This window comes from Rhinatrema bivittatum, chromosome 15, assembly GCF_901001135.1.
Source record: "Rhinatrema bivittatum chromosome 15, aRhiBiv1.1, whole genome shotgun sequence".
In the NCBI taxonomy this organism is placed as follows: domain Eukaryota; kingdom Metazoa; phylum Chordata; class Amphibia; order Gymnophiona; family Rhinatrematidae; genus Rhinatrema; species Rhinatrema bivittatum.
In genome coordinates, this window is record NC_042629.1 from 34,708,499 (window position 1) to 34,735,304 (window position 26,806).

Below are 26,806 nucleotides of genomic sequence, written 5' to 3' on the forward strand. Positions count from 1 at the left end.
AACAGACATCAGTATAACATACAATAGTTGCTCTGGAGGAAAGCAAACTTCCATAAAATGTAGCATGAAAATGGGAAAACAGATGCCTATTGCTAGTAGCAAGTCATTTTTAAAGTACATAAGCCCTTAAAACACGTTCCGTGTCACAGTCATGACGGCTGCAGACCTTCTCATGCCATCAACCAGCCAAACTCTGTGATCTGAGCAGGGATGGCAGGAGGAAGAGAGGGCACTGGAGGAGGCCTGCAATGTCTTCTCACTCCAAATGAGACTCATCCAGCTCCAGAGAAGCTCTTCATCTCAAGCACTGCTACTAATTAAGGCAGAAACCAACAGTGTTATAAGAAAGGCTGTGTGTCTTCCAGACACAAACAAAATGCAAGCAATGCTCAGGAGGGTTCTTGAGCTAGACCCCTATTCAGTTTGGGTGACAATCCCCTACTCCAGCCATACTCTGCCTGTGGATCAAAAGCAGGGATCTGGTAAAGCTTTTGTACAGCACAGGCGGCTTGGATAATCACAAAATCAAACTGAATTAATGCTTAAGATTAGTAAGAAGACAACTGCATTTAAATGGAGCTCCTGGAGACTCAGTCTGTTGCTAATGTGGCCCGCCAAACAACGAAGGTCAAGGCACAGTGACAGAATGGAAGTCGGAATGGCTCAGACATCCAAAATCCATAGACTTTGTCATCAATCTTACCTGGCCCAAATATGTCCACAAACTGGCTAACATTATCATTAAAAGAACATTTTCTACCCAAATCCTTTGGAAGCCAGTGTTCATGGCCACCCCACCCTAAGGTGATCTAGGGTTGTAAACTGGCTCAATGTTTTTCAGGATTGTGGATCAAGTCCTGTACTAGCAGACAGCATGCAAGGACTGGTATTTCTCATCTCCCTATTGATTTCCCCAAGAAAAAGCAGGGCTGCAAGTCTGTGAATGAAAGTAAAACCAGGACTGGATCAACCTGTCCTGAGAAACATAAGAACATGCCATACTGGGTCAGACCAAGGGTCCATCAAGCCCAGCATCATGTTTCCAACAGTGGCAAATCCAAGCCATAAGAACCTGGCAAGTACCCAAAAACTAAGTCTATTCCATGTTACCGTTGCTAGTAATAGCAGTGGTTATTTTCCAAGTCAATTTAATTAATAGCAGGTAATGGACTTCTCCTCCAAGAACTTATCCAATCCTTTTTTAAACACAGCTATACTAACTGCACTAACCACATTCTCTGGCAACAAATTCCAGAGTTTAAATGTGCGTTGAGTGAAAAAAACCTTTCTCCGATTAGTTTTAAATGTGCTACTTACTAACTTCATGGCGTGCCCCCTAGTCTTTCTATTATCCGAAAGAGTAAATAACCGATTCACATCTACCCTTTCTAGACCTCTCATTATTTTAAACATCTCTATCATATCTCCCCTCAGCCGTCTCTTCTCCAAGCTGAAAAGTCCTAACCTCTTTAGTCTTTCCTCATATGGGAGCTGTTCCATTCCCCTTATCATTTTGGTTGCCCTTCTCTGTATTTGTAACCCTAAGGTGGCTGGAACCATACATTTGATATTCTATGCCTAAAGATTTATGTAGATAAAAATGCTGTACATATTGGGTCACACCGAGAGTACTGTACCCAGAAAAGCTAGAACGATGCTAGAGACTGTCCAAAGAAAGGTAACAGAGGATGATAAAGCGCTGGCTAACCTGCACAGTTCAGCCCATAACAGCATTAGGCAGATTGGATGGACCACTTTGATCTTTACCTGCTGTCATATCTTACATTTCTGTTATGTTAATACCATTAAATAATATTTGACTGAGCAATTTGTTCAGTGAATATGCTGCGTTGCCATGCAGGAGACCTCAGTTTGTTTCCCAAGCCTGTCTTCTGCTCCCTAAGCAGACTAGGGCTGGGGATGCTGCAGAGGCTGTGTTCACAACCCCTTCGGGGGAAGGAGTCAATCACCGATCACCACTCAACAGCACAGCTAGTGGCCAGACTGGGCATGCACACATACCAGCTAGTGGCCAAACTGGGCAAGCACACATACCAGGTTTCAGAGAGAAGTCGGAGGCCCCTGGCCAAGGACTATCACTGTAATGGCTGAGGTAGGCAGGGAAAGGGAGAGGATTTTAAAAAAGGCTCACGGCACCATAGACCAACAGATACCACTTCCTATTGAACTGGAAAACCAGAAAAGCAGGAGAAAACTATGGGACAAAAACTGAGGTTCCTCCTCATTGTTCTGGGTTGGAAAGCTTTCCAGGGTTCTTCCACTTAACCACACTCACTAACAGAAATCTAAAAGGCCAATATTGAAAGTGTGACTTATCTGGCTAAATGCCAGTACTGGGGGCACGGATCGGGCTTCATTTTAGCTGAACAATTCATGAGCCAGGTTGTAAAAGAGGTTTCAGGGGCATTCTGGGACCGGAAAGTTATCCAGCAGCTGTACCCAGCCAGGTCAACCGCATAACGATAGGTCTCCTCCAGCTGCACGTATGGCCAAAGCAAGAGAGCCGGTCATGTGGCAACAGTGCAAATAAGCAATACCCAGCCTGGCTGCCTAAGCCCCTACTTAATAAACAAGAGAGTCTGTTCCGGTGAAGAGATTGCTGAGACACGCGGCCATGTTTGAACCGGTAACCTCCGGGTTTAGGGTAAGTAGTATTTCATTTTTACCACTACTAGACTTTAAAAATTGCCTCGTTATTTTTTCAGGTTAAGACTCTTTTGACACTGTTATGCGCATGCCCCTGAAGAAGCGTTTTGCAAAACACTGGCCGTGTTGGGCTTGCTTACAAGAAATATTTAAGAGTCTTTTTGCCAAATGCTCTGAGGATCGGGGACATTTTATAAAAATAAACATTTTTTTATATGAAGGTGAATGATTAAAAGACCGATTGGTGTCTGTTGAGATACACAATGTCAGGCTTGCTGACAGCTTCATACAGGTGGCTTTAAATTAAAAGTATTACTTGCTGCCCTTTATTATTATAGTTAACCAAAGCCCCCTACCCCCACAATCCCCTCCTAGTAAACTTAAAAAGCTGCTAGGTCACAAAATCACTTGCCTGATATGATGACCCCCAAAAATTCAGTTTTACCCCTAAAATGCATTTTCAAGCACTTTTTTTTTTTATTACTTGCTCAAACACATATCCCAGAAATCTTGGTTTACAAATATTTAGCAGACAACCTCACAAATCATTTATAAAAGCAAAACAAATTAAGCAAAAGTAAAACAGACCTGTAACACAGTCCACATTTGGGGAGAGAAAAATAAAAGTTGTTGCCAGAACTTATAGGCCGATACACAGGCCGCTCTTCTGTGCGCGCGATTCAGTAAATAAAATTATTCAAACTAGGGCCAGCGGTAAAAAGAGGCGCTAGGGACACTAGCGCGTCCCTAGCGCCTCTTTTTGGACAGGAGCAGCGGCTGTCAGCGGGTTTGACAGCCGACGCTCAATTTTGCCAGCGTCGGTTCTCAAACCCGTTGACAGCTATGGGTTCGGAAACCGGATGCCGGCAAAATTGAGCGTCCGGTTTTCAAGCCGCCGGGCCGATTTTAATTTTTTTTTTTTTTTTTTTTTTTTTTTAATTATTTTTAACTTTTGGGACCTCCAACTTAATATCGCCATGATATTAATTCGGAGGGTGCACAGAAAAGCAGTTTTTACTGCTTTTCTGTGCACCTTCCCGGTGCCTGGAGAAATTAACGCCTACCTTTGGGTAGGCGCTAATTTCTGAAAGTAAAATGTGCGACTTGGCTGCACATTTTACTTTCTGAATCGCGCAGGAATAACTAATAGGGCCTTCAACATGCATTTGCATGTTGCGGGTGCTATTAGTTTTGGGGGGGGGGGGGGGGGTTTGACACGCTATTACCCCTTACTAAATAAGGGGTAAAGCTAGCGCGTCCGAACGCGGGTTAACAGTGCGCTCCGGTACTGTATTGGCCTGTATGTCGTTACATCTAAATGGACTCAGTATTACAACTTAAGGAGGAGCACAACTACCCCGAGTAGCCAGCGATTTAGCCAGAAAATGAGCCATCTGAGCTACACAATAGAAAAGACCTGTTATCTTGAAATTTAAGCTGCACGTACATGGAAATTTCAACTGCAAACTCCTGCCAAGTCAGGCATACCTGGGAACTTCTGATTTTTCCTGAGTGCAGGGTGGCAGCAGCATGCACACACACGCACTCTTGGATTCTTTCACACACATACAAACTCATTGTCACACACGCGCTCTCTCATCTCATTCTTCCTCACACACTTTTCTCCCTCCCACACTCCTTGCCCCTCTTCCCTCAAGGTTGCTGGATCTCCTCTCCCTCCTCCTGCACTAGGCCAATTATCTCCTCTTCCTTTCTTGGGCGCTGCGAGGCCTGACCAATCTGGTCCTGCTTTCCTGCCCTCCACACTGAGCAGATCAACCTCCTCTTACACAGCCCTCGTATCCTCGTTCGCTGGGGGTGGGGGGCCGGCCCAACTCCTCCTGCTTTCCCCTGGCTCTTCAGCATCTGCAGGAGTTTTTGAATTCTGAAATCTCCAGGGCCAAATCCAGAGAGGTCCCAGGGATGCTCATACGAGGTGCCTCTTGACATTGCTATGTCGGGATCCATGAACCAGCTGTGCCAAAATGTGGTAAGCAAGTCTCTTTTTGAAGCAGTAGCAGGCCTGCCAAAATGAAGACAGAGAGCCTCCCAAAGCATACGTTAGGAGAAATGGAGGAGAACCAGGCCATGCAGAAGGTTGTTATGGGGGCAACAGGTAGAGTTCATCCCAAGAGCAGGAAGCCTAGAGAAGTCGCTAAGGTCGCCCAAGGAAGGGGTCAGCTGGCAGAGGCCATCCTGCCGGAGGAGGCGTGCTAACTTGTACACAAGCATGTTTTTAAATTTCACAGTGCACGAAATCAGCACAGCCAGCCAGCCTACCAATTGCAAGTTTTGGCAAAAACTCAAGTGGCACAAGGAAGACAGGGGATATTGGAGGTAGCATAAGCACACCTAGCTGGTCTTATGCTACAAGTAGGCCCCTTCTGCAAACTGTTAATATTCACTGGTTGGGATTTAGTTTTAAAGGCTGGATTTAAAAGGCTGTCCCCATCTGTTTTGCTTGACCACTTTATATTTCTAACAGGACATTCAGCAATTTCTTCTAACAAGGAATAAGAAGAGCAAGACAGAAAAGGCAAGTTGCGATCACCGAAATTGTGTGAGGTGTTTTCAGTCAAAGAATTGTTGACATCTGTACAAATATTGTTCACTTATTTTAAAAGCATCAGTTATACCTAAAGTTTTCAAACTACCCGTATGCCTGTATTTCAACTCATTGCTAATTGAATTTTTAGGCTGCCTTTTTGGTTTTTTTTTCCCTTCAAAATGTTACTACATTCTGGCATCAAAAGGTGTAAAAATGATATTCTTCCTTTTTGAAGCCCTCTACCCCAAAAGTCATATCCTCGCTCTTCCTGTTTGCACGTAACGGATCTAGCCGGAAGGCAAAAATAAAGACTAAAGAACATAACAGGGGACTCTTAAAATGAGCCAACTGCACAACTCAGAAAGGCCATTGCAGTGGCTTCAGAAGCGGGAGTGGGCCAGAGCTGGAGGACCCGAATTATCTGGACTGATTAACCGGCTGCACAGGAGCAGCAAAAGGCAGCGTCTACCCCATGCGACTCTGCGCAAATCATTACCCAGGCCCAGCCAATTCTGGCACAGAAAGGTCGAGATGACTTTGGAGTCTGGAACCAACCTGAAAAATTAATAGCCAAGAAACACTGCCTGCTCAGCACCAATTTCTTAAGGAGTAGCCACAGCCAGTCACACCGCCTCACAGAAGGGAGGAGGAGGAAGGGGAGGGGGTCTATGGCCTGCCAGGGAGCAAACTTTTCACCGACCTTTGCACATCAAGGCGAGTGTGTATGTCTCTGGGATTGGGAGCATTATCCTCTGAAGTAGGGGGGGGCTCTGCGTCTGTATCCAGGCAGGGGCAGCAAGGAGATTTGGAAAATCTGCTAGCGCCTCACTCATAGGAGATGCACAGAGGCAGTAACAACACCCCCCACCCCCTAAAACAAATCCTGTGCCGAGGTAAAGGAGACGTAAACACGCTATATTCTAGTATTTATTCATGGTATTTTGTTTCTTTTTGCATGGGAAAGACTTCTGCTAGCAATCAACCTTGCTTTGGTTTTATTCGTTAAGTCACTTTGCAAAGAATTCAGGAGCAGAAAGCACCTCCTAGAAGAAAACCTACTTTAAAACACCTTTTTATATTTCCCGCTTTATTCATTTGATCATTTAAAGTCGGTTTATATAGAAAATGTTTCATGAAAATAAAAAGTTTATCTTCACTAGTAAAAGACAAAAAGAAGTTTGAAGTTTGGTTTCTGTCAAAATGACATAAACTAAACCAATTGCAGTCTTGTTGGTGAATACTAAGTGTAATGTCTATGTATTTTTAGGCCTTCTTTACAAGAAATGCTGTATGTTTATACCTATTTCCACCCTACAACATAACTATCAAAATTACATGCGCAGATCCACGGCATCGGAAGAATAGTGCTTATATCGGACGCAGCGAGATGGCAGCTTTTCCAGCAGCCCATTCCACAGAAGTACCTGTTTTCCTGTGTCATAGAATTTAGATATTTATATATGGACCAGTGCTGGAAATTTACACAGGAAATTGTAAAAAAAAAAAAAAAAAACCCCGAAAAAGCAGCAAGGACATACACACACATACATACTGCCGCCTTCCCTCCCACACGTCCAAGCTCATTCAAACACACAAAGCTTCTCTCACATATACACAATTAACCTCTTGCTCTCACACACACAGACAAAATAAAGCTCCCCGTGTGTCACGTGTGCAGTTTTGGAAAATGTGCATTTGGTGTAAAGAACGCCTTTGGAAATTTTGTCCACTCCCTGTAAGACACCTTTCCAATCGTTTTATTTCAGTCCATTACATTTCTAATGCAACTTTTTGTTTTCTCTTTACTTCTGCCTCTTTATTAACAGAGAATGGGATGTCCACCAGTCTAGCATTCCCCGCCCCCCCCCCTCCCCTGTCTTTCCTGGCCCAGACAAAAATGTTTACCAAAGAGGAAATGAACCATAACATACAAAAACCAAACATGGTTATCACAGGAAAAGCCAGGACAAATACGGATTACCAGGTCTGGGATATTAATAGGTGTTTTGCTACAGAAAATTCTGAGAGCACTTACGTGGCTCAGTTTCAAGAGCTGGACACTATGTAAACCGAAATGCTAATCCTGAAAGTGCTCTGCATTAAACAGAACCAAAAGAAGGGGGCAGAGAGGGGGACCCCACACCACAATGAAGAGGGGCCATGGAAGGTGACGGCTGTGTCCTGGTGCGGTGATCCATGGCAGGGGGGGGGGGGGGGGGGGAGGCCTTCGCAGCAGACGCTACATCCATTGTGTGGCTCCGGCCTTGTTCAAGTTACAGCCAGTTGCTAGGAGACACCCTTCAAGGACCTGCCCGTCCCGACTTTCTCCTCTCTCCAGCAAGGGCACCCCAGCCCCCTCCAAGTCCGACTTTCAAATATGGCAGGAAAACATGAAGATGCCTCATAGGAACTCAAATAGGACATTTTGTGCCCTTCCAAGCTGCCTCTCCAGTGCTGTGTATACCTTGCCTACCCCTGGGACTGAACTATCACCTTGACTAACCTTGAGCTGTGATGCATTATTAACCATTTCCTCCCCTTCCCTGAACCCTCCGGCTGTTTACCATTCTAAATTACCAAAACAGAAGGCAGGGAGCTACATCTTCCTTTGGCCAAATGTAATGCTATATCTTCACATGGAGATCTCTCTTTCTACTTCCTCTCCATGCTTTCCAATTCTCTAAATGCATCTATGCTGTAGTCCTCCTCAGTTATCTGATTTAGGTTGTGGTGATAGCTCATAGTGTTTCCCCTCCTCCATGGTCTCGGTCACAGCTGTATCAATGTCCTTCACAATGACCTTTTTCTCTTATAGGCAACCCCTTCCAGTAATGAAAGGAGCCTCCCTGAAAGACTGAAAATCAAGCCCCACAATTAAGAAAACAGGCAGCATAAATGCTTTAAATCCATTTTTTTTTATTGTCCTACCTGATTTAAGATCGCCCTCAACCATTATACAAAAATCATACAGTGCACCTCTACAGCATTTACATATCCCAGTCTTCCAGAAACCTGTCTCCTCTCTCTCAGCTATTCTCCTGTACTGCATTCCCAAAACAATTACTCCAAGGGCACGTCCTCTTGCTAGCCAAAGCCAAGTGACTGAAGCCGGGGCACCTCACTAATAGGTGCCCTGGCAGCCTTCTTTCTCCCGGGCACAACTAAAGACGCAGATCTATATTGGTGCTATTTCAATAAACTTTTACAGAAGCAAAAAGGCCCTACCTCATGCCAACAATTTCGCATGCACACAGACTGCAGTAATACTTACACCAGCTGCCCCCGGTCCTGCCTAAAAACTCCTTTTTTTCTGAATTCCAGACAAATTTCTTCCAGCCTCCGTCGTTTTCCTTTGATTTTTCCCGTGCCATTTTTAAGGTGTCGGGTTTGTGTGTATAATGTGTGACAGCTCCCTCTAATCCTCTTCTTGCGACAACAAAAGAAAAAAAAAGCAATCAACTTTTTCTAGATGTCAGTATCAGGGCAATCCTGTACACTTTGTCCTTTGGAGTCTGAACGCTTGGTGAGTCAGCAGAGTAGGTGGTCTGTGCTCTATGTAGATACAGATATAGTAAAGTGAATATAAATAGATTTCTTTTTTGGTGATCTGCTGCAGTTCCTGTAAAGGGCGATTCTTCACACCCACGTCTCTCCTCCTGCCCTTCCGTAGCAGGAGGTAGGCTGGCTGGGGCAGAGCAGGTGGCGGTGATGCAAGGGCTGGCAACGGTGGGTGGAAAGCGCTCCCAGCCCAGCAGCGACGGAGATGGAGCCGGCAAGATCGCAGCGCCCCCATCCCTCCCTATATATCGGCTCTCTCCTGTGCAGAAGGCACGCCCCTCCCAGGCCTCCCCGTCCAATGGGGGCGGGCGGGGGGCGGGGAAAGCCACGCCCCCGGCAGGTGCTGCCGCAGAGCCTTCGGGTTTGGCTGCTGCAGGGGGACCTCCCGCACCCCGAGCCCACGCGCAGCGCCGGCTCCCTCCGCCAGGCCCCGGCGCAGCACGGCCCGGCAGCTTGGCAACGGAAAGCCCAAACAGAAGCGGCGACCCTTCTCTGGCCACGGGGCCCAACCCCACACAGAGCTGCCCGGGGAGGGGGAGGTTTTCATCACACGGGGCCACTTCCATGTACACCAGCCGTAGAGTACCTGAAAATAAATCCCTCTATGTGCACATCCACACACGGGACTCTGGCACGTTTAAGGAAAGGTGGAGTAGTAACGTCACAGAAAAAGTGAATCTGAAAAACCGTGCTGCTTCTTCAAACCCAGAATCCGTTTCCTTCAATCTCCTCCATTAAAACAAATCATTTCAAAGCTCTGTAATTATTGATCGCTTATTCTCTTTACTGTCTTTCCGTCATGTTTCTGTCTCCTGATCCCTTCTCTATTTCACTTATCAGTCCCATACATTCCTACAACAACAATAAGATTCCCTAACAGACCTACCATGCTCCTACTCACTGGGGTAGATTTTATAAAAGTACGCCCGCGTGTACTTTTGTTCGCGTACCAGGCGCAAACAAGAGTACGCCGGATTTAATAGATACATGCGTAGCCGCACTTATCTTTTAAAATCCAGGGTCGGCGCGCACAAGGCTACGCAAAATCAGCAGCCTGCGCACGCCGAGCCGCACAGCCTGCCTCCGTTCCCTCCGAGGCCGCTCCGAAATCAGAGCGGCCTCGAAGGGAACTTTCCTTCCATTCCCACACCTTCCCCTCCCTTCCCCTAACTAACCCGCCCCCTGGCCCTAACTAATTCCCCCCCCCCCCCCCCTACCTTTTTCGTGAAAGTTACGCCTGCTGAAGACAGGCGGAACTTGCGAGCGCCAGACCAGCTTCCGGGGCGCCATGGTCCGGTCCGGGGGCTGATCCAGAGGCCGCGGCCACGCCCCCGGAATGCCCCGATGACACGCCGGCCACAGAATGCCGCCCCCCCCAGGAAAGCCCAGGGACTTGCGCGCACCGGCAGCCAATGCAACATAGGCTCAGCGCACGCAGGGGGAGCTTGCTTTTTCATGCTTTTAGATGTCCTATTTTCATTTTTCTTAATCCACATTTTCTCTCAGGCCTGATTTTTTTTTTCTTAATTCTATTATCTCAGTCTTCCTTCTCCTTCTTCCATCCTGCTAATGTCCTTCCTCAGCCCCGTTCCTTCTATCATTTCGATGGTTTTCTTTTCCTTGTGATTTTCTCACTGCTATACTCCAACCTCTCATCTGCTCTCAGGCATAATCCTCATCCCCTCTTCTCACACATACCCCCTCAGGTTAGTTGCTGGACAAACCGCTTCCCTTTCAGACTGACTCAAACAGGAGCAGGACAGCTCCTTGGCTCGGCACCCAGGCAGTCACTCTTCTTCTCCCCCATCCAATGGCATAACTAGAGTGGGGTGAACATGGCTGGTACCCCAGTACAGCCTAGAAGAAGGTAGAGAATGGAGCAGCTTGTCACAGAAGCTTTGGCATAGGGGTGCAGGTTATGAAATTTGTCTCGGGTGCAAAAACATCTAGTTATGCCAGTTCTGCCATTCTTCCCCTCCCTCCCCTCCTATCAATACCCTGCCACCCCTGTTTTGCTTCTTCCTCCCTGTGTCTATCCAGCCAGAGTAAGTTCTGCCTCTCCCTTGCAAACAGCAGCAGCACAGGGACTTAGAGTATTGCCTGTTCCCAGGGCCCCACCCATGAACTTCTGAAGTGAACAGAAGGAGGGGAGCCACAGGGACGGACAGTACAGTGCATGCTCGGTACCCCATAGACAGCGCCGCTACATCTGGGGTCATAATATGAAGCTGTCGGCCTACCTGCAGCTCCTTGGTTAGCCAAGTCTCTTACTTGTGGTGGATGTTTCCTGCCCAAAGCAGGACACACACTCTCACCAAATACGAATCTGAAAATAGATGCTGTAGTCCAGGACTTCTCCTGACCTCTGTCAGCAGGCCCTGTGGGGTCTGGAAAGTTTAGTCTAGTCTCACAACCTATTAAGATTACACTTCACGCTGTAATAACTGACAGCTGACAAAGTGGTGCTTTACTCTTATCTGTCTATGCTGAAATATTTAGCCAATAATATTTTGATTTTTGCTACTTTTGGGGGAAGGCCCAGCCATTAGGCAGAGTAGGTGATGGCCTTGGGGCAGCAAAGAACAGAAGCAAAAAATCGCACCAGACTGAGGCCCAGAGGAGTGCTGAACTAAAGAAGGAAAGGCTGTGCTGAAGCCTTTGGCGGTGGTAGAAGGGCTGGAGGTAAGCTGGGGGAGGAGAGAAAATGACTTGAAGATTCGCCTTGGGCACCAAATACTCTTGTACCAGCCCTGATCAGCACTTGTAATCGCTGTCTTCACATTTTTCATGTGCACAACCAACCACACCAAGCACCGCTTTTTCACTGGAGGGGTCACAGCCGGAGAGTCGAGGCCAGTCAAAAACTTGGCCCACCTTAGGCTGAGCCTATTGTGGTCTCTTCAGTTGATGTCCCCATGCAGGAACTTGTTGCTGAGTCTGATACCTCTTCCATCCATTCTGGTGTTATCTCTGAAAGAAGGGCTGCTTATAAGTGAAGTACGGACACCTCAGAAAGTTGCTCGGCTCCTCCACAGAGACTGAATGGCTGCATACTTCCTTTCCTTAATATGAGCGACTGTTTCTCTGACCTTATTTTCAAAGAGAGAGTGTCTCCAGCACAGGGAGTTATCAGCCAGTTTATCATGGACGTCCTCCCGCAGACTGCTAGCCCTGAGCTCTGATGACTGCTGCTGAAGATCTGGCAGCCATGTGGAAGGATTCGTTGGAGAAAATCTGGGTCTTCTTAGCCACTTCAGGGACGATTCCACTTCCAAGGACTAGTGGGGTAGCTGAACCAACCCAAATATGGGAACCTGTTGCACCTTTCTAGCCACCGGAGGATAGGAGGCTGTATTATCACACCTGAAAGGTTTTAACGATGCACAATCGTCAAATCTTTTCCTTTGGAAAGAAATCAATAGAACTAGAGGTCATGAAATGAAACTCCAGGCAGTGCGACTCAGAACCAAAGTCAGGAAATATTTCTTCATAAAGAGGGTGGTGGATGCCTGGAATGCCCTTCTGGAGGAGCTGGTGAAGAAGAAAACTGAAAGAATTCAAAGGGGCCTGGGATAAACACTGTGGATCCTTAAAGGCCAGAGGATGGGAATGAAGAAAAGAGTGCATGGGGGTAACTTGCTGGTGTGGCAGTTGCTTCCCTTAACAAATAAAAGTATCGAGGCTTAATGCCAACTCCATCACTGCTCCCTGCTTCAATGGCAGTGGGAAAAAGGTTCAACCAGCAACCAAACAGGGCCCCCACTTTTACGGTTTGGGGGAACAAATAAACATGGGGGTTACTTGCCGAGGCAGCTTATTCTACCCTTAATCATTAAGCCTGATACTTCTGGTGTGGCTCCATCATTGCTCTCTGCTTCCAAGGGAGGGGTTAGGGAAAATTTGATTTGGACAGCATCCGAGGGCCCTGACTTTTACAGTCTGGGTAAACTGATAAGCGTGGGGGTAACCTTCACAGAGCAGCAGATACTGGCATAAGCTTGCTGGGAAGATTGGGTGGATCATTTGGCCCTTTCTGCTGTGATTTCTATGTTTCTTATTTGCAGATGCCGCAAACATTTGTGAACCAGGATGGCTGCCAGTCCTGATGTAGTCTCCAGGATTCGAAGACGACCAAAAGATCTGTGCATTGACTTCGATCACCCTGTCCAACTCTGTCGAGGAACGTGGAAAGGTTTTCTAGTGGACAGGTAAGTGGTTGGATGGGATTCCTGTAGACCCCTCCTCCAAATCGTAAACTAAGGGAACGTTAACGCAAGATCCTGATGAGGAGGGTGAGGGCTTTGGTTGTCTTGGAGGGGAAGAATCCCAGGGAGGGTCCAAGTCAAGCAAGTCCCAGGTTTCAACCTCTGAGATTTGACTGAATCCCCCCCACTGAAGGGGAAGACCTGCCCAAAGGGAGCTTATCTTTTTCTCAGTGGAAAAATGGTAAACAGTGGAGTACCTCAGGGCTCTATACTTGGACCAGTGCTTTTTAATATATTTATAAATGACCTGGCAAGGGGTGCGATGAGTGAGGTAATCAAATTTGCAGGTGAGACAAAATTTTTCAGAGAAGTTAAATCACAAGCAGATTGTGATAAATTGCAGGAAGACTTTGTGAGCCTGGAAAATTGGGCATCGAAATGCCAGATGAAATTTAATGTGGATAAGTGCAAGGTGATGCATATAGGGAAAAATAACCCATGCTATAGTTACACAATGTTGGGTTCCATATTAGGTGCTACAACCCAAGAAAGAGATCTAGGCATCATAGTGGATAACACATTGAAATCGTCGGTTCAGTGTGCTGCGGCAGTCAAAAAAGCAAACAGAATGTTGGGAATTATTAGAAAGGGAATGGTGAATAAAACGGAAAATGTCATAATGCCTCTGTATCGCTCCATGGTGAGACCGCACCTTGAATACTGTATACAATTCTGGTTACCGCATCTCAAAAAATATATAGTTGTGATGGAGAAGGTACAGAGAAGGGCAACCAAAATGATAAAGGGGATGGAACAGCTCCCCTATGAGGAAAGACTAAAGAGGTTAGGACTTTTCAGCTTGGAGAAGAGATGGCTGAGGGTGGATATGATAGAGGTTTAAGATCATGAGAGGTCTAGAACGGGTAGATGTGAATCAATTATTTACACTTTCGAATAATAGAAGGACTAGGGGGCATTCCATGAAGTTAGCAAGTAGCACATTTAAAACATTTAGAATCAGAGAAAATTCTTTTTCGCTCAATGCACAATTAAGCTCTAGAATTCGTTAGCGGAGGCTATGGTTAGGGAAGTTATTACAGCTGAGTTTAAAAAAGGTTTGGATACGTTCCTGGAGGAGAAGTCCATAAACTGCTATTAATCAAGTTGACTTAGGGGCGGATTTTCAGAGCCCTGCTCGCGTAAATCCGCCCAAAACCGGGCGGATTTACGCGAGCAGGGCCCTGCGCGCCGGGAAGCCTATTTTACATAGGCCTCCCGGCGCGCACAGAGCCCCGGGACTCGCGTAAGTCCCGGGGTTCTCCGAGGGGGGCGTGTCGGGGGCGTGTCGGGGGCGGGCCCGGTCGTCGCAGCGTTTCGGGGGCGTGTCGGCAGCGTTTTGGGGGCGGGTACGGGGGCGTGGCTACGGCCCGGGGCGGTCCGGGGGCGTGGCCACGCCCTCCGTACCCGCCCCCAGGTCGCGGCCCTGCGCGCAGGAGGCCCGCTCGCGCGCGGGGATTTACGCCTCCCTCTGGGAGGCGTAAATCCCCCGACAAAGGTAAGGGGGGGGTTTAGACAGGGCCGGGCGGGTGGGTTAGGTAGGGGAAGGGAGGGGAAGGTGAGGGGAGGGCAAAGGAAAGTTCCCTCCGAGGCCGCTCCGATTTCGGAGCGGCCTTGGAGGGAACGGGGGTAGGCTGCGCGGCTCGGCGTGCGCCGGCTATACGAAATCGATAGCCTTGCGCGCGCCGATCCAGGATTTTAGCGGATACGCGCGGCTCCGCGCGTATCTACTAAAATCCAGCGTACTTTTGTTTGCGCCTGGAGCGCAAACAAAAGTAGGCTATTCGCGCTCGTTTTAAAATCCGCCCCTAAGGGAATAGCCACTGCTATTACTGGCATTATTAGCGTGGGATCTCTTTAATGTTTGGGTACTTGCCAGGTTCTTATGGCCTGGATTGGCCACTGTTGGTAACAGGATGCTGGGCTTGATGGATCCTCAGTCTGACCCAATATGGCATGTTCTTATATTCTACTGCTGGGATTGCTGACAGGACACCCTATGGCACTGAAGAAAGTGGGAGAAAATTCTGGCCCCTTTGACAGTTATTTATTTATTTAAAAAATGTATAGTCTGCACCATTATACCCTAGGCGGGTCACAATTTTAACATTCACAATGTTACAAGAAGGGTGCCATCCTGGGCACTGGCCATTAAGGAGGTTGAGAAATTCTTTGCCAGTTCGGAGATCTGGTCCACAGACTGCTGTGTCCTCTGGGCCAGTATTGGAGAAGAGACATCCTCTTCTGAAACCACAACAGAGTCCTCTTCCTGAGGCACCCCTACTGGGCTCCAGGCAACCTTCTCTTGCAAAGCCCCCATGGAGACCAGGGTCGGCACTGAATAGATGGGATTTAGGGTCTCCCACCTTAAACCTGGCTGTTTGCTCCAAACGTCCAGGTCCAAAGGCCGGGCCAGCCTAGGGTCTGAGAAGATGGGACAGTGGAGTCTTTTAAGCCAGGAAGAAAGAATGAGCCAGGAAAAAAATCTCCTGCTGGACTCCCATCCAGAGGTGCACCAGCCAGTGATCTCTGCTCTAAATGCGCAGGCAGTGTTGGCAAGTGCGGCAAGGCTATATGGATTGAAGGAGTCCAGGGCCAATGTGTCATTTCCACTGAGGTTTGGTGTGCCAGGGACTCTGCTGGTGTGGAATGCATCAACAGCACCCTGGGTTTCAGCAACATTGGGTTCATAGATGATGCACAATGGGCGGTTCAGCAGTGATGGACATACTGGCAGCATGCACCAGAGGAGTTGAATAGCGCTGTCTCTTTAAAGCCTCAGAGCCCTACACAGGGGATAAGGTCCATAATTTCACTACAGAGTGATTCTGATGCCCCATGCTTATGTCCCTTGCTCAATCCTGAAGCCTAGGCAGCACCATGGGTGGGGAAGCTCTTGATTGCTTCAACACCCAATGAAGCTTTACTCTGAGAAGAATAGCTTTGGTATCCTACTGATTTGCAGAGTTCCACCATCTTGACAGCCCAGTTCTGCTGGGCTCCAGGGGACATCTGACCACAATCATAGCAATTCAAAGAACTGTGTCTAGGGTCAGGCACCTATAGTAAACTGTGTGGCCATCAGTAATGAGGATGAACCAGCAGAACACACACTCCTTGAACCCTCTGGACATGGGCTTTTTCCCTCCAAGCATTCTGACTTCTGTTTTCTTCTGGATTATATTTTTAAGTTAGCATTAAAAAGCACTACTGAAGAGCTGCCAAGGCAGCAAGGCAGACAGAGAAAGACAGCTCGAAGGCCAAAGGGGAAAAAATTTTAACTAAAGAAAACGTATACATCTGAGAGCGGTAGCATGGACAAAAAGAGCGTGAGGGGCTCGTGAAGCACTGCATACGTGGGAAATCCTGCACATGCTCAGTAGTAAAAATTCAACTGAGACAGGGAGATGGATCTGTCAGCGGCAGCGGATTACGTCACCAACGTGTTATGGATAATTCAACCCTGCTTGTCGACAGAGAATACTTTGTAATGAAATAAAATGGTCCCTGTCTTCAATTAAACTGTTCCTATTATAACCCATCTTTGAGACTTTAAAGATTTTCAGCATTCTCTCCATTCGCTTATTTGTCTTATCTGTCTTGACTAGATAGTAAGCTCCTGGAAGCATGGACTGTCTTATGTATATCTGTACAGCACTGTATGTGTATATCTTGTACTGCTATATAACTTTTTAATGGCAGTAGTAATGGTGTTTTACGGTCTGGTGCAATATTTGCAGTGTTGCTTTTTCTTACATAGGATTGTTGCTGTTTGAGTTTTGTGAGTTAGTGCTGTTTTGGTACAGTGGATTTGCTATACGGGTTCTGAATAACTTTCTTTGCAGGGTCTGGTTTTATTGCACAAAATGCTACTTGAATTAGAATATAAATTTCTGTAATAAATAAATAAATAAATATACAAAAAAAGAGCTGTGAATTAAGGCACTCGCAGGAAAATCTCAAATGTCATGTAAAGGTGAGGGCAAGAAGGGAAATCTAAATCCAAATTCGAGTGACCTGGAAAAAGTATCATAAACAGTACTTTTTAAATCAAATGACGGCAAAGCTCACTGCATCAATATAGTGAGTTACCATATAGACCACATATAGCACATATTTTAATCATTTACCAAGGTACAAAGTGTTTGTGCCACAAACATCAGGCTTTATGGGGTTTTCTTTTTATGCATGTAAAAATATAAAAATGCCTCTGTTGTAACTTTCAACTCATAGCCAACTGAGCAGCAGGAATGCTGTCGAACGCCGCAGTTATAAACCCGACACTGCCCGAAATAAATAAATACATAAAAAGACGCTGCGACAAGTCATTACTGAATTTGGATTCAGATTTCCTTTGATGTCCTCACCTTTATGTGGCATTTGGTTACTTCACAAAATGCCTGGTAATGAAGCCCATTTCAGTATTATTTATTTTTTTTTTTTTTAGTACGGGCTGTCTGAGGATCAAAGGTATGAGCGGCCACAGGCAGGGGGCGGGGAGGAGAGATATGAAGCAATGGAAAGAATGAGCAGAACTGAAGGAAAGTGGAGGAAAAAGGTTCCCCAGCTTGTGGGCCGATACAGTAAAAGTCCGCCAGAGCGCACTGTACTGTATCGGCCTGAATGTTGGTGTAGGTGAAGCCCATCAAGTACAAGTCTTTCAGAGGGCTTGGGCCTTCTGATCCATAAGATCTGTTTCAACTCAAAACTCCTGCATTCAGACAAAGTGGGTCGAAGACAGTAAACGTCCTGCACAAAACCGGGAAGTTTCTCCCTCACTGAGCCACATTTCTGGGCCAAGGGAGTCCCTGGCTCTGCACCCTTCTCCCTCCACTGAAAATGAACAATGAAAGTACTCACGCACATTTCAGACTCCTTCCCCTCCTGCTGCCACACACGCCAAGCGCTATTTTAGTGCTAGATGGATGGAGGCAGTAAAAAGGTCCAAGGCTCCACTGTCAGAACTCCACGCATGCATTAAGGAATCGCGCCCTGAATTTCAGCAGAGTCGTAACGCCCAGCTTCTCACCTCAGTTCCTCCTTGGCATCCCTTTCTCACCTCCCCTTCATGACTATTCACCCCGATCAGCTTGGAGATTACAGCAGCAGGAAGCCAGGATTAAAATCCTAATTCTCCCACTGATGCTCCTTGTGACCTTGGGCAAACAACTTCACCTTCCAGCTCACAGGGAGATTTACAAAGCTGCTAGAGTTTGTTGCGGGAGGGGCCCAAATATCGCAAGCGGGTGTCCCTGCAATATTTGGCCCCTCCCCAACAAACTGTCACGGCAGTACACGGCGTGATTGATTTATTTTTATCGTGGCACAAAAGCGTAACAAAAAATTACGCTGTGGTATGGGGGTCTTCCTGCAGGATGGGGGCCCACTTTGGCCGGGGTCACCATTTTGTCCGTTAGGCCCATCCTGAAAACAATTAATTTAGTAGAGCAATGGTTCTCGAGCCAGTCCTCAGGACACATCCAGCCAGTTAGATAGGATACCCACAATGAATATGCATGAGAGAGATTTGCATACAATAGTGGTAGTGCATGCAAATCTCTCTCATGCACATTCCCTGTGGGTATCCTGAAAACCAGACTGGCTGTGTGGGTGCCAAGGCCTGGGCTGAGATACAGTGACCATACTGTACTACACTGTATCAATGAAGTGCTGATAATCTGATGTGCTAGGTTTATCAATGCCCTTTCACATCCTGCAACAATGAAAAAAAAAGGATATGCAAATATCTAATACAATATTTGACTTCTGAATTGGACTGAAATCTGATAATCCTCTGTACAGTCTGTTCCTGTTTGTATAACCTTTGAAAGTTAACAAGTAGACTGGAAACGAGTCATACAATCAAATCTGACTAGAGCACCCTTAATTCATAAGGTCATCATGGATATTTTATGAAGTAATTATATGTAACCCAGTAATTACTGCAGGGCTAAAATGAAGAGCTGGAGGCTGCCCCACCACTGCTGAAATACCTTTAATGCCCAGCAGGGGGAGCTGGCTGGGAGGGGCAGGATAAATGGTTTGGCCCCAAAACACTAGATAGAGGGGGGGAGGTTGGGCCCTGAGAGAAAGGGAGTAATTCGGCAGGAACTGAGAGGCCTATGTAATAAGCTGTACCTTAAGATTTTGCATTGAAATTCAGCACACAGTTTCTTAATACACACTAAAACATTTTTTACTCCCGTTGCAATAAGCAAATGATATGCTAATACATCAGGATTTAAAAAAAAAAAAAAGCACACAAACCAAAGTAAAAATGTGAACTCAGCCTTTTGCATAGGCTGCGTGCCCATCTGAACTCAGAAGGGAAGGGCGTACGAAGTTTATGCCCACACAAGCACAAATCATCATGAGCTCAATATTCAAACACAGTCAGCTATGTAACTTAGCCGGGATATTCAGCGGTGCGGCCGTGCCACTGAAAATACCAGGCTAAGTGATCTGGCTAACCTCAGAGCTGCTCGATAACAAGTCTAAATTAGCTGGATACATTTGAGTATCACTACTTATTTGGCTAAGTAGCTCCTCCTAGTTACCCCTCCAGAATGCCTATTTGTATTCTAGGTAGATTTCAGCCAGATAAGGGGTTGAATATATTATACCAAATCTTGCCATTTAGATGGATTACGAAGTTATCCATCTTGAGTTGGCAGAGGGATAGGACACAACAGGAATGTGCCAGGCTGCAGCTCCTCGGTGTCGATCCCCACCAGCTGCTTCGGAGGATCGGAGGGGGCGGGAGGCAGTGGGACACAAGACGGGAAGGTCTGCCGCGAGCACATGGCTGCCCTGGGTGAGCCACAGTCTCCTTTGCAGAACCTGGATTGGACTACCCCTTGCTTGTCCCATGGGGGTATTTAAATATATATATATTCCGAGGAGAGGACGGGAAGATTCATGCACAGAAATCACCACTTGTCCACATGAATCCTTAGTGCAGGTCTTGGCAGGAGAACCTAAGCTTCTGCCAATATACTAACATCAGCACTGGAAACTTTACTCCACCTCCGACTTGGAGTTGTTTCCAGTGATAAGCCCGTGCACCTTCCTGCATTGGAGGTAATAGCTAACGCCATCATTACCATGGGACTTGTACACACATCCTGCTCTGAGGGGGAGGTTTGTGCAAAGTCTGCAAGGGAAGGGTCCTGGAAGCTGAAAGGGAGAGCAAGAAACTGCTGGGTAAACAAAATTGTAGGATCTTGTTTTCTACCTTAACTTTTCTCATCCTCTGAAATCATATCATATGTTAGGGTCACTGTCCCAAATGCCTCCAGCATCCTTCCTCAGGATGGGATATAATTCAGACCCCCCAATGCCTTCATTGTTGTCTGAATAAAGCATTATTTGCCCTTCAGTGATTAAACTGCCTCCACCACTTTTCAGTGCAAAACCTTTAGCATTTTATGCTGAATAATATTGGAATTACAAAGTAAGTGACAGCAAAGAAAGGCCAAAATGGTCCATCCACTGATTGAATTTTTCTGTTTCCTAGGCATAAACTCATCCATTTCCCTTGAGCTGGAGGTTGCTGTTACAGATGTTAACTTACAGGTTAATGCCACCTTGTGGCCGATTGTTATATTGCACTGTTTTCTACTTCCTGTCTGTTCTTACTTTAACCTTGTGTTATTTATTTATTTGATTTATGTTTTGCTTTTCAGGCACTAAGAAGTGGATTACATTCAGGTACTGTTAGGTGCTTCCCTATCCCCTGAAGGCTCACAATCTAAGTCTGTACCTGAGGTAATGGAGGGTGAAGAGATTTGCCCAGGGTCACAAAGGGCGCCAGTGGGATTGGAACTCTGGCTTCCCTGGTTTGCAGTTTGGCTGCTCCTCCACTTACTCGCTAGGTAATACAATCATTTGGCACCTGTTCACTAGCACCTTTCAGTTGTCTATTTCTACATATGAAACAGTTGTATTGCTTGGTATTTTTCACTGGTACTATTTCCATGTCCCTGTTTGCCCTTTCTAGCACTTTCTCCTTTCCACATCACATCTCTGTGCTCCTTGTGCACTGGGCTATCTATCACAATCTTGCTCTGAGCCCTGCATTGACTGCCCTAGTAGTGCATCAGAAAATACTACATTGGAGGTCCCGGCTTACAGGTTAGCACCTAGTCCCCTATAATTTAGCTAAAAGGTTCTCACTCCTACACCTACCTATATCACTAGTGTCAACGTGCACCATGGCCATCAGGTCCTCTCCAGCCCCACTTAAATCTCACTTCTCAAGATGTTGTGTGCACCTGGGAGACAATGGACCATACAGTTCTCGCCATCTGTCATCGATTACCCTAGCTCAATAAATAATTTAAAAAAAACTGTTTTCTAATGGAAAAGAAGCTCTAGAACAAGAGGTCATGATGTGAGACTAATGAAGTAGACTCGGGCGTAAGAAAAAGAAGTATCTTTTCCCAGAAAAGGTGGTGGAAATAACAGTAAAAGAAGAAAGCTTGGGATGAGGGCAGAGGATCCTTGGATGCAAAGGCTGCGAGTAGGTAGGCTCTGCTTTATTGCATCGAGAATGGGCAAGGCCAGATTTACTTCTCCAGTAACTCTCCAAAGATATGCTAGGTTGTATAGAGAAAGGCATAAAAGGAGTAGATAATCCCCCATACAGGTACAGATGAGGCTTCCCCTGGAGTATTATGCGCAGTTCTGGAAGTCCTATCTCAAAAAAGATAGAGATGAAAGAGGCCCAGAGAATGGGGTGCGGACTGCAGCAAAAGCCATATGAGATGAGCGTGAAGGACCTAAATATGTATACCATAGAGAAGAGGGGGGGGGGGTTAATACAGCCTTTTACATTTCGGAAAGGTATTAAAATGCAAACGAAACAATCTCTTCCAGTGGAAAGGAAGCTGTAGAACTAGGGGTCATGATAGGAAGCTCCGGGGGTGGGGTTACAAAGAAAGTGATGGAAATCGGGCATACCCTCCTAGAGGGGGTGGTAAAGGCAAAACCGGTGATGGGATGCTAAAGGGTGGGGGATAAACACAGAAGATCTCTAGTGGCTAGAGGACGTAAATGAAGCACTGCAGTAACCTGCAGGGCAGGCTGGATGGGCCATTTACATTGTTACTATTAACATGGTGGCTGATGGTATCCTGTGCACAGGTTTTACATGGAGATTTCCAAACAGATCAGCTACACAGCCAGAAATAATCTGCCAGACAACGCTCTGTATCGTAGCCTACTGAGAGCCTTTAACTGGACAGGCGGCTTAGAAGCTGATGAGATAAACAAGTTGGAAAATGCATGATAGAAGAATGACACACAGGCAGTTTTCCTTTTCTTCAAGAAAGAAAAAAGTCAGCATGGGGGATGGAGTCAAATTGTCCAGCAGTAGTAATTTTGCATAAGTTTGAACCAAAATCACAGCTCCGTGGCAACGTTTAGTCCCTGCCGAATTTCAGCCAAATTCGTTGCACTGTTTGAGTTCCAACATGCTCTATGCACCTAGACAGACTCACAGTGAAATGTGACTAAAAGGGGTTTTCCAGAGCTAAATACATTTTACTTTGGGTTGCTTCGATTTTAACCTCATTGGCAGAGGTGGAGATAACTCAGCAGCAGTACCTGCACCTTCTCGCTTTGCTCATGATCATTACTTGCTGGAACTGGTGGCTGGTGCATTACCGGCTCAGTCTAGTGCCCTGGCCTCCTCCATCTGCCCTTCAAGGGCTCTGGCTCTCACTGACGCACAGGGCGGCTGCCTCTGGAAATCAAGCAGTAAACTATTGTGAAGAAATTCAAAACGCAACAATCTGCTCACGGCTACCAGTTTTAATTATTTTCCAGTTTAAATACCTTGTTCTCAGCTCCAGGGCTCCATCGTACGGTTAATGTAAGCATGCTAGCTAGACCCTGCACAGTCTCCTTCCTGCCCCTGCTAGGTTGACCTTTCTCCCTGCATCCACCTCCCAGTCTCGCTCTATTCCCTATAACTTCTACCTCTCTCTCTTTCCAGGCCAGTTTTTCGCCGGCCTTCCAGCTCTTCTCTCCCCTGTCCCTTTGCCTGCCTGTTCCCAATACCTTTGCCATCTGCATCCTTCCATACCTGGCCTTATACCTTCCAATTCTTGCTTTTACAGGCTCTCCTGGTTTTTCCAGCTCCTCTCTTGGATGCAGGCTGGTGCACCCGGTGACATTTAGAGGGCAATGTTTGAACAGCAGGGAACTTTGAGCAAAGCCACAGACTGTACAGCTGCTTGTTCTGCTGGAATACAGTGCACGTGCTTTTGAAAATCTGCCTCCCTCTATCCCTTGTATCTGCATCCCTGCCTCCACCTATTGCCTTTCAACTCCTTCTGCTCCCAAATGTTGCCCCTTGAAGCTGCCTCCCTCCCGGAGGTGGTAACCATAGAATAGAGATTCAGCTGACCTGGGCCTCGAGCACCTCCACCCCTTCTAGAAGGAAGGGTGTGTTTTGGACTAATTGTGAGTCATATCTTGCAGTGCAGTAAAGAACCAGCAGGTTCTCATGAGGCCTGGGGACACGAGGTGGTGAGAGCAGCTGTAGTGGCTATGAGCTATGCCAGGGCTCAGCATCTCATGCTAGCAGAATCGCAGGAGCGGTACTCACACCTAGAACATTTCTATTTGCATACAGCGCGACATGAATAATACACTGTAGCATTAATCAATTTCGCTGTAAGAATTGTTCTTGCTATTAATGTTAACCCTTTCTTTACAGCAAGTAAGTGAAAGGTACTTATTCTACAACATGTTACAGTGTCATCTTTGCACCAGGCATGCAAGCCTCAGCATACCTCCACTGCCTTAAGATCTGGCTCTCATCATGCATATCCTGTAGTGTATTCCAAAGTCTGACCATCCTCCCCAATAGCTCCCACTCCCAACGGCTCTGGCTGCACCGAGCATGGCTCCCAGTCTCAGATTCCTCTGTTCTTTCCATCATGTTAGGGTATTATAAAGTTACTATCAGGGACTATTCTAACTTTATAATGGACATCAACTCCATTCCCCCCTCAATACCGATCTCTCAACAGGTAAGAGATCTAGGCATGATCTTAGATAACCAACTGAACCTAAAAAAATTCATAAACTCTACAATGAAAGACTGCTACTACAAACTTCACGTTCTAAAAAAAACTAAGACCCCTCCTTTATCTTAATGATTTCCCTACTGTCCTTCAGGCAATAATATTCTCCAAAATTGATTACTGCAACACCCTATTTCTAGGCCTCCCCACAATTACCATCAAACCCCTCCAAATGTTACAAAATGCCGCTGCTAGAGTCCTCACTAACAGTGGCAGAAAGGATCATATCACGCCTATCCTAAGAGACCTCCACTGGCTCCCAATCCCATTCAGAATTCTCTATAAGAGTCTCACAATTAAACACAAGACACTACATAACCAAAACGTACACTGGCTAAACAACTCCCTACCCTTCCATACCCCTAACAGACCTACCAGATCTGCCTACAATGCAACCTTACACAAACCCTCACCTAAACTTACATATCTCACCTCCACTAGAGAACGAGCTCTATCTATTGCAGGCCCTTCGAACTGGAACTCAATGCCCCTCCCGACCTTCGTCTGGAACCCAGCACTCAGAAATAATAAAAAAAACTAAAAACCTGGCTCTTCAAACAGGCCTTTGCATAACTACCCCACCCCCCTCCATCCTTTAGTATTTTATACAATCCTCCTGTTTAAAGTTTTTACATTTCTCCGGCTTCCTGTTGCTTGTTTTGTTCCCCCCTTCTGCTTTTTCACTCTATTTGTTAATTAGTAATTTTGTTGAATTTGTAGCTCCTTTCTTTAAGCACTCGAGATGTATTTTCCTTTTTCCTATGCTTGTTTAACGTTTAATTTTACTACTTGTTCTATGTAAACCGGCGTGATGTGCAAACGAACGTCGGTATAAAAAAAAGCTTTAAATAAATAAATGTAAGATTTTAGGCCTTTGTTGTGTGAAAAATTAAAATCTGTGGCAATTGGGCTATGAAGACTCAACCAGGGCTCATTCTGCTAGCACGGTCCCTCAAACAGGCCGAAACAGTACAGTGCGCTCCAGCGGAGCGCATTGTTAACCCGCGATTGGACGCACATTTGACGCGCTAGCGGTACCCCTTATTCAGTAAGGGGTCGAAAACGCGCGTCCAACCCCCCCCCCCCCCCCCCCCCCGAACCTAATAGCACCCGCAACATGGAAATGCATATTGATGGACCTATTAGGTATTCCCATGCGATTCAGAAAGGAAAATGTGCAGCCAAGCCGCACATTTTACTTTCAGAAATTAGTGCCTACCCAAAGGTAGGCGCTAATTTCTCCGGGCACCGAGAAAGTGCACAGAAAAGCAGTAAAAACTGCTTTTCTGTGCACCCTCCGACTTAATATCATGGCGATATTAAGTCAGAGGTCCTGAAAGTTACAAAAAGTTTTAAAAAAAAAAAGTGAAATCGGCCCTCGGCTTGAAAACCAGACGCTCAATTTTGCCGGCGTCCGGTTTCCGAACCCGTGGCTGTCAGCAGGATTGAGAACCGACGCCGGCAAAATTGAGCGTCGGCTGTCAAACCCGCTGACAGCCACCGCTCGGGACGCGCTAGTGTCCCTAGCGCCTCTTTTTACCGCCGACCCTAATTTGAATACAGAATCGCGTGCACAGGAGAGTGGCCTGTGCACATGCCGGGAGAGCGGGCGTTCGCCTGCTCTCCCGCGGACTTTACTGTATCGGCCCGAAAGTGTAGTACCAGTCAAGTAAACTATGAAGCAAGAAAATGGCCACCAGGCCTCAGAATCCCCCATTTATTACAACTCTGCTATTTCACAAGCATCCAACTGCAACACAGCACGTAATAAAAAGAAGAGGAAGTTGACCACCAGCCATTTTCTGAAATGCTTGTCAGATTAACAAGAAGTGTATTTTGTTTTTCCTAAAAAGGATCCTTTTTTTTTTTATTATTATAAAAGATTTGTGTGTGGTTCCTCCCTTTTACATCAAGAATAAATTCTATCCAAGTAGAAAACATTCCTGTTGTAGATATGGTGATTTTCTCCATGGTTGTTAAATCTACAATGATAATAATGATAATCTGATTTATATACAAGTTTTCACCCTAACAGGATACTTAGATGCACGGCTGCAAAATATTAAAAAAAAAAAAAAAAAAACCCAAGCAGCCACCTGTGGGGTCTGGCAGTACATTCCTGGCACCTGAACCCTTCCAAATGGGGCAGAGGGGAGAAGGATGTTGTTACTGTCCAATTATAGCTCAGTAAACTGAGGCACAGGAAGATTATTACAAAAAAAAGAAAACATATTAACCTTATGTTACTCTTGTTTTACAAACACTTCACTGGTTGCCAATTCCATTTCATGTTCAATATAAACTTGCTGTTACCATTCATGCTCTCCTGCATAATATATTCCGTTGCCATGGACTGCAGCTCCATTAAAAGGTTCTACATCCACCAGAACCCTACGATCTTCCAACCAAGATCAGACTACTCGGAGGAAACCAAAGAGTGCGCCTTCTCTACTGCTGGACCCCTCTTACGGAACTCCCTTCCCATGGAGATAAGGACGATCTCAGAGCCAAAATTCGTTAGAAAAGCAAAACAAAATTATTCCAAAAGGCACCCTCCTCGTGAGCCCTTCAGCGCTGTGCTTACAGACATAGGCCCAAGTCCTTCAGTGCTTTTGCTGCAGCCAATGTTGATTTGTTTCACTCGATGTCATTTTCTTGTCTGTTTTATTTCAGTTTGA

At 46.2% G+C, this 26,806-nt stretch overlaps 1 protein-coding gene and 2 long non-coding RNA genes across 7 annotated transcripts in view; 2 read left to right on the top strand and 1 right to left on the bottom strand.

Annotated features, from left to right (window-relative positions):
• ATP1B1 (ATPase Na+/K+ transporting subunit beta 1) overlaps positions 1 to 9,006 on the bottom strand; it is a 55,830-nt gene extending 46,824 nt beyond the window's left edge. For both annotated transcript variants that reach the window (XM_029577815.1, XM_029577814.1), the window contains exon 1: positions 8,487 to 9,006. In XM_029577815.1, the coding sequence (XP_029433675.1) occupies positions 8,487 to 8,586 (100 nt within the window). In that variant the 5' untranslated portion in view covers positions 8,587 to 9,006. The remainder of the gene's footprint in view (positions 1 to 8,486) is intronic.
• LOC115076407 lies at positions 1,875 to 24,997 on the top strand. Of its 4 annotated transcripts, XR_003852756.1 has the most exons (5): positions 2,157 to 2,665; positions 12,838 to 12,981; positions 20,552 to 20,610; positions 20,721 to 20,909; positions 23,157 to 24,997. It is a non-coding gene; the product is annotated as an uncharacterized LOC115076407 (long non-coding RNA). The 4 variants fall into 4 exon arrangements; XR_003852754.1 differs by having other exon boundaries at positions 1,875 to 2,665; positions 16,227 to 20,909; XR_003852755.1 differs by having other exon boundaries at positions 2,153 to 2,665; positions 20,552 to 20,909.
• Positions 3,868 to 6,786, top strand: LOC115076408. The gene is made up of 2 exons (XR_003852758.1): positions 3,868 to 4,657; positions 5,153 to 6,786. It is a non-coding gene; the product is annotated as an uncharacterized LOC115076408 (long non-coding RNA).
• Positions 24,998 to 26,806: the final 1,809 nt, after the last annotated feature.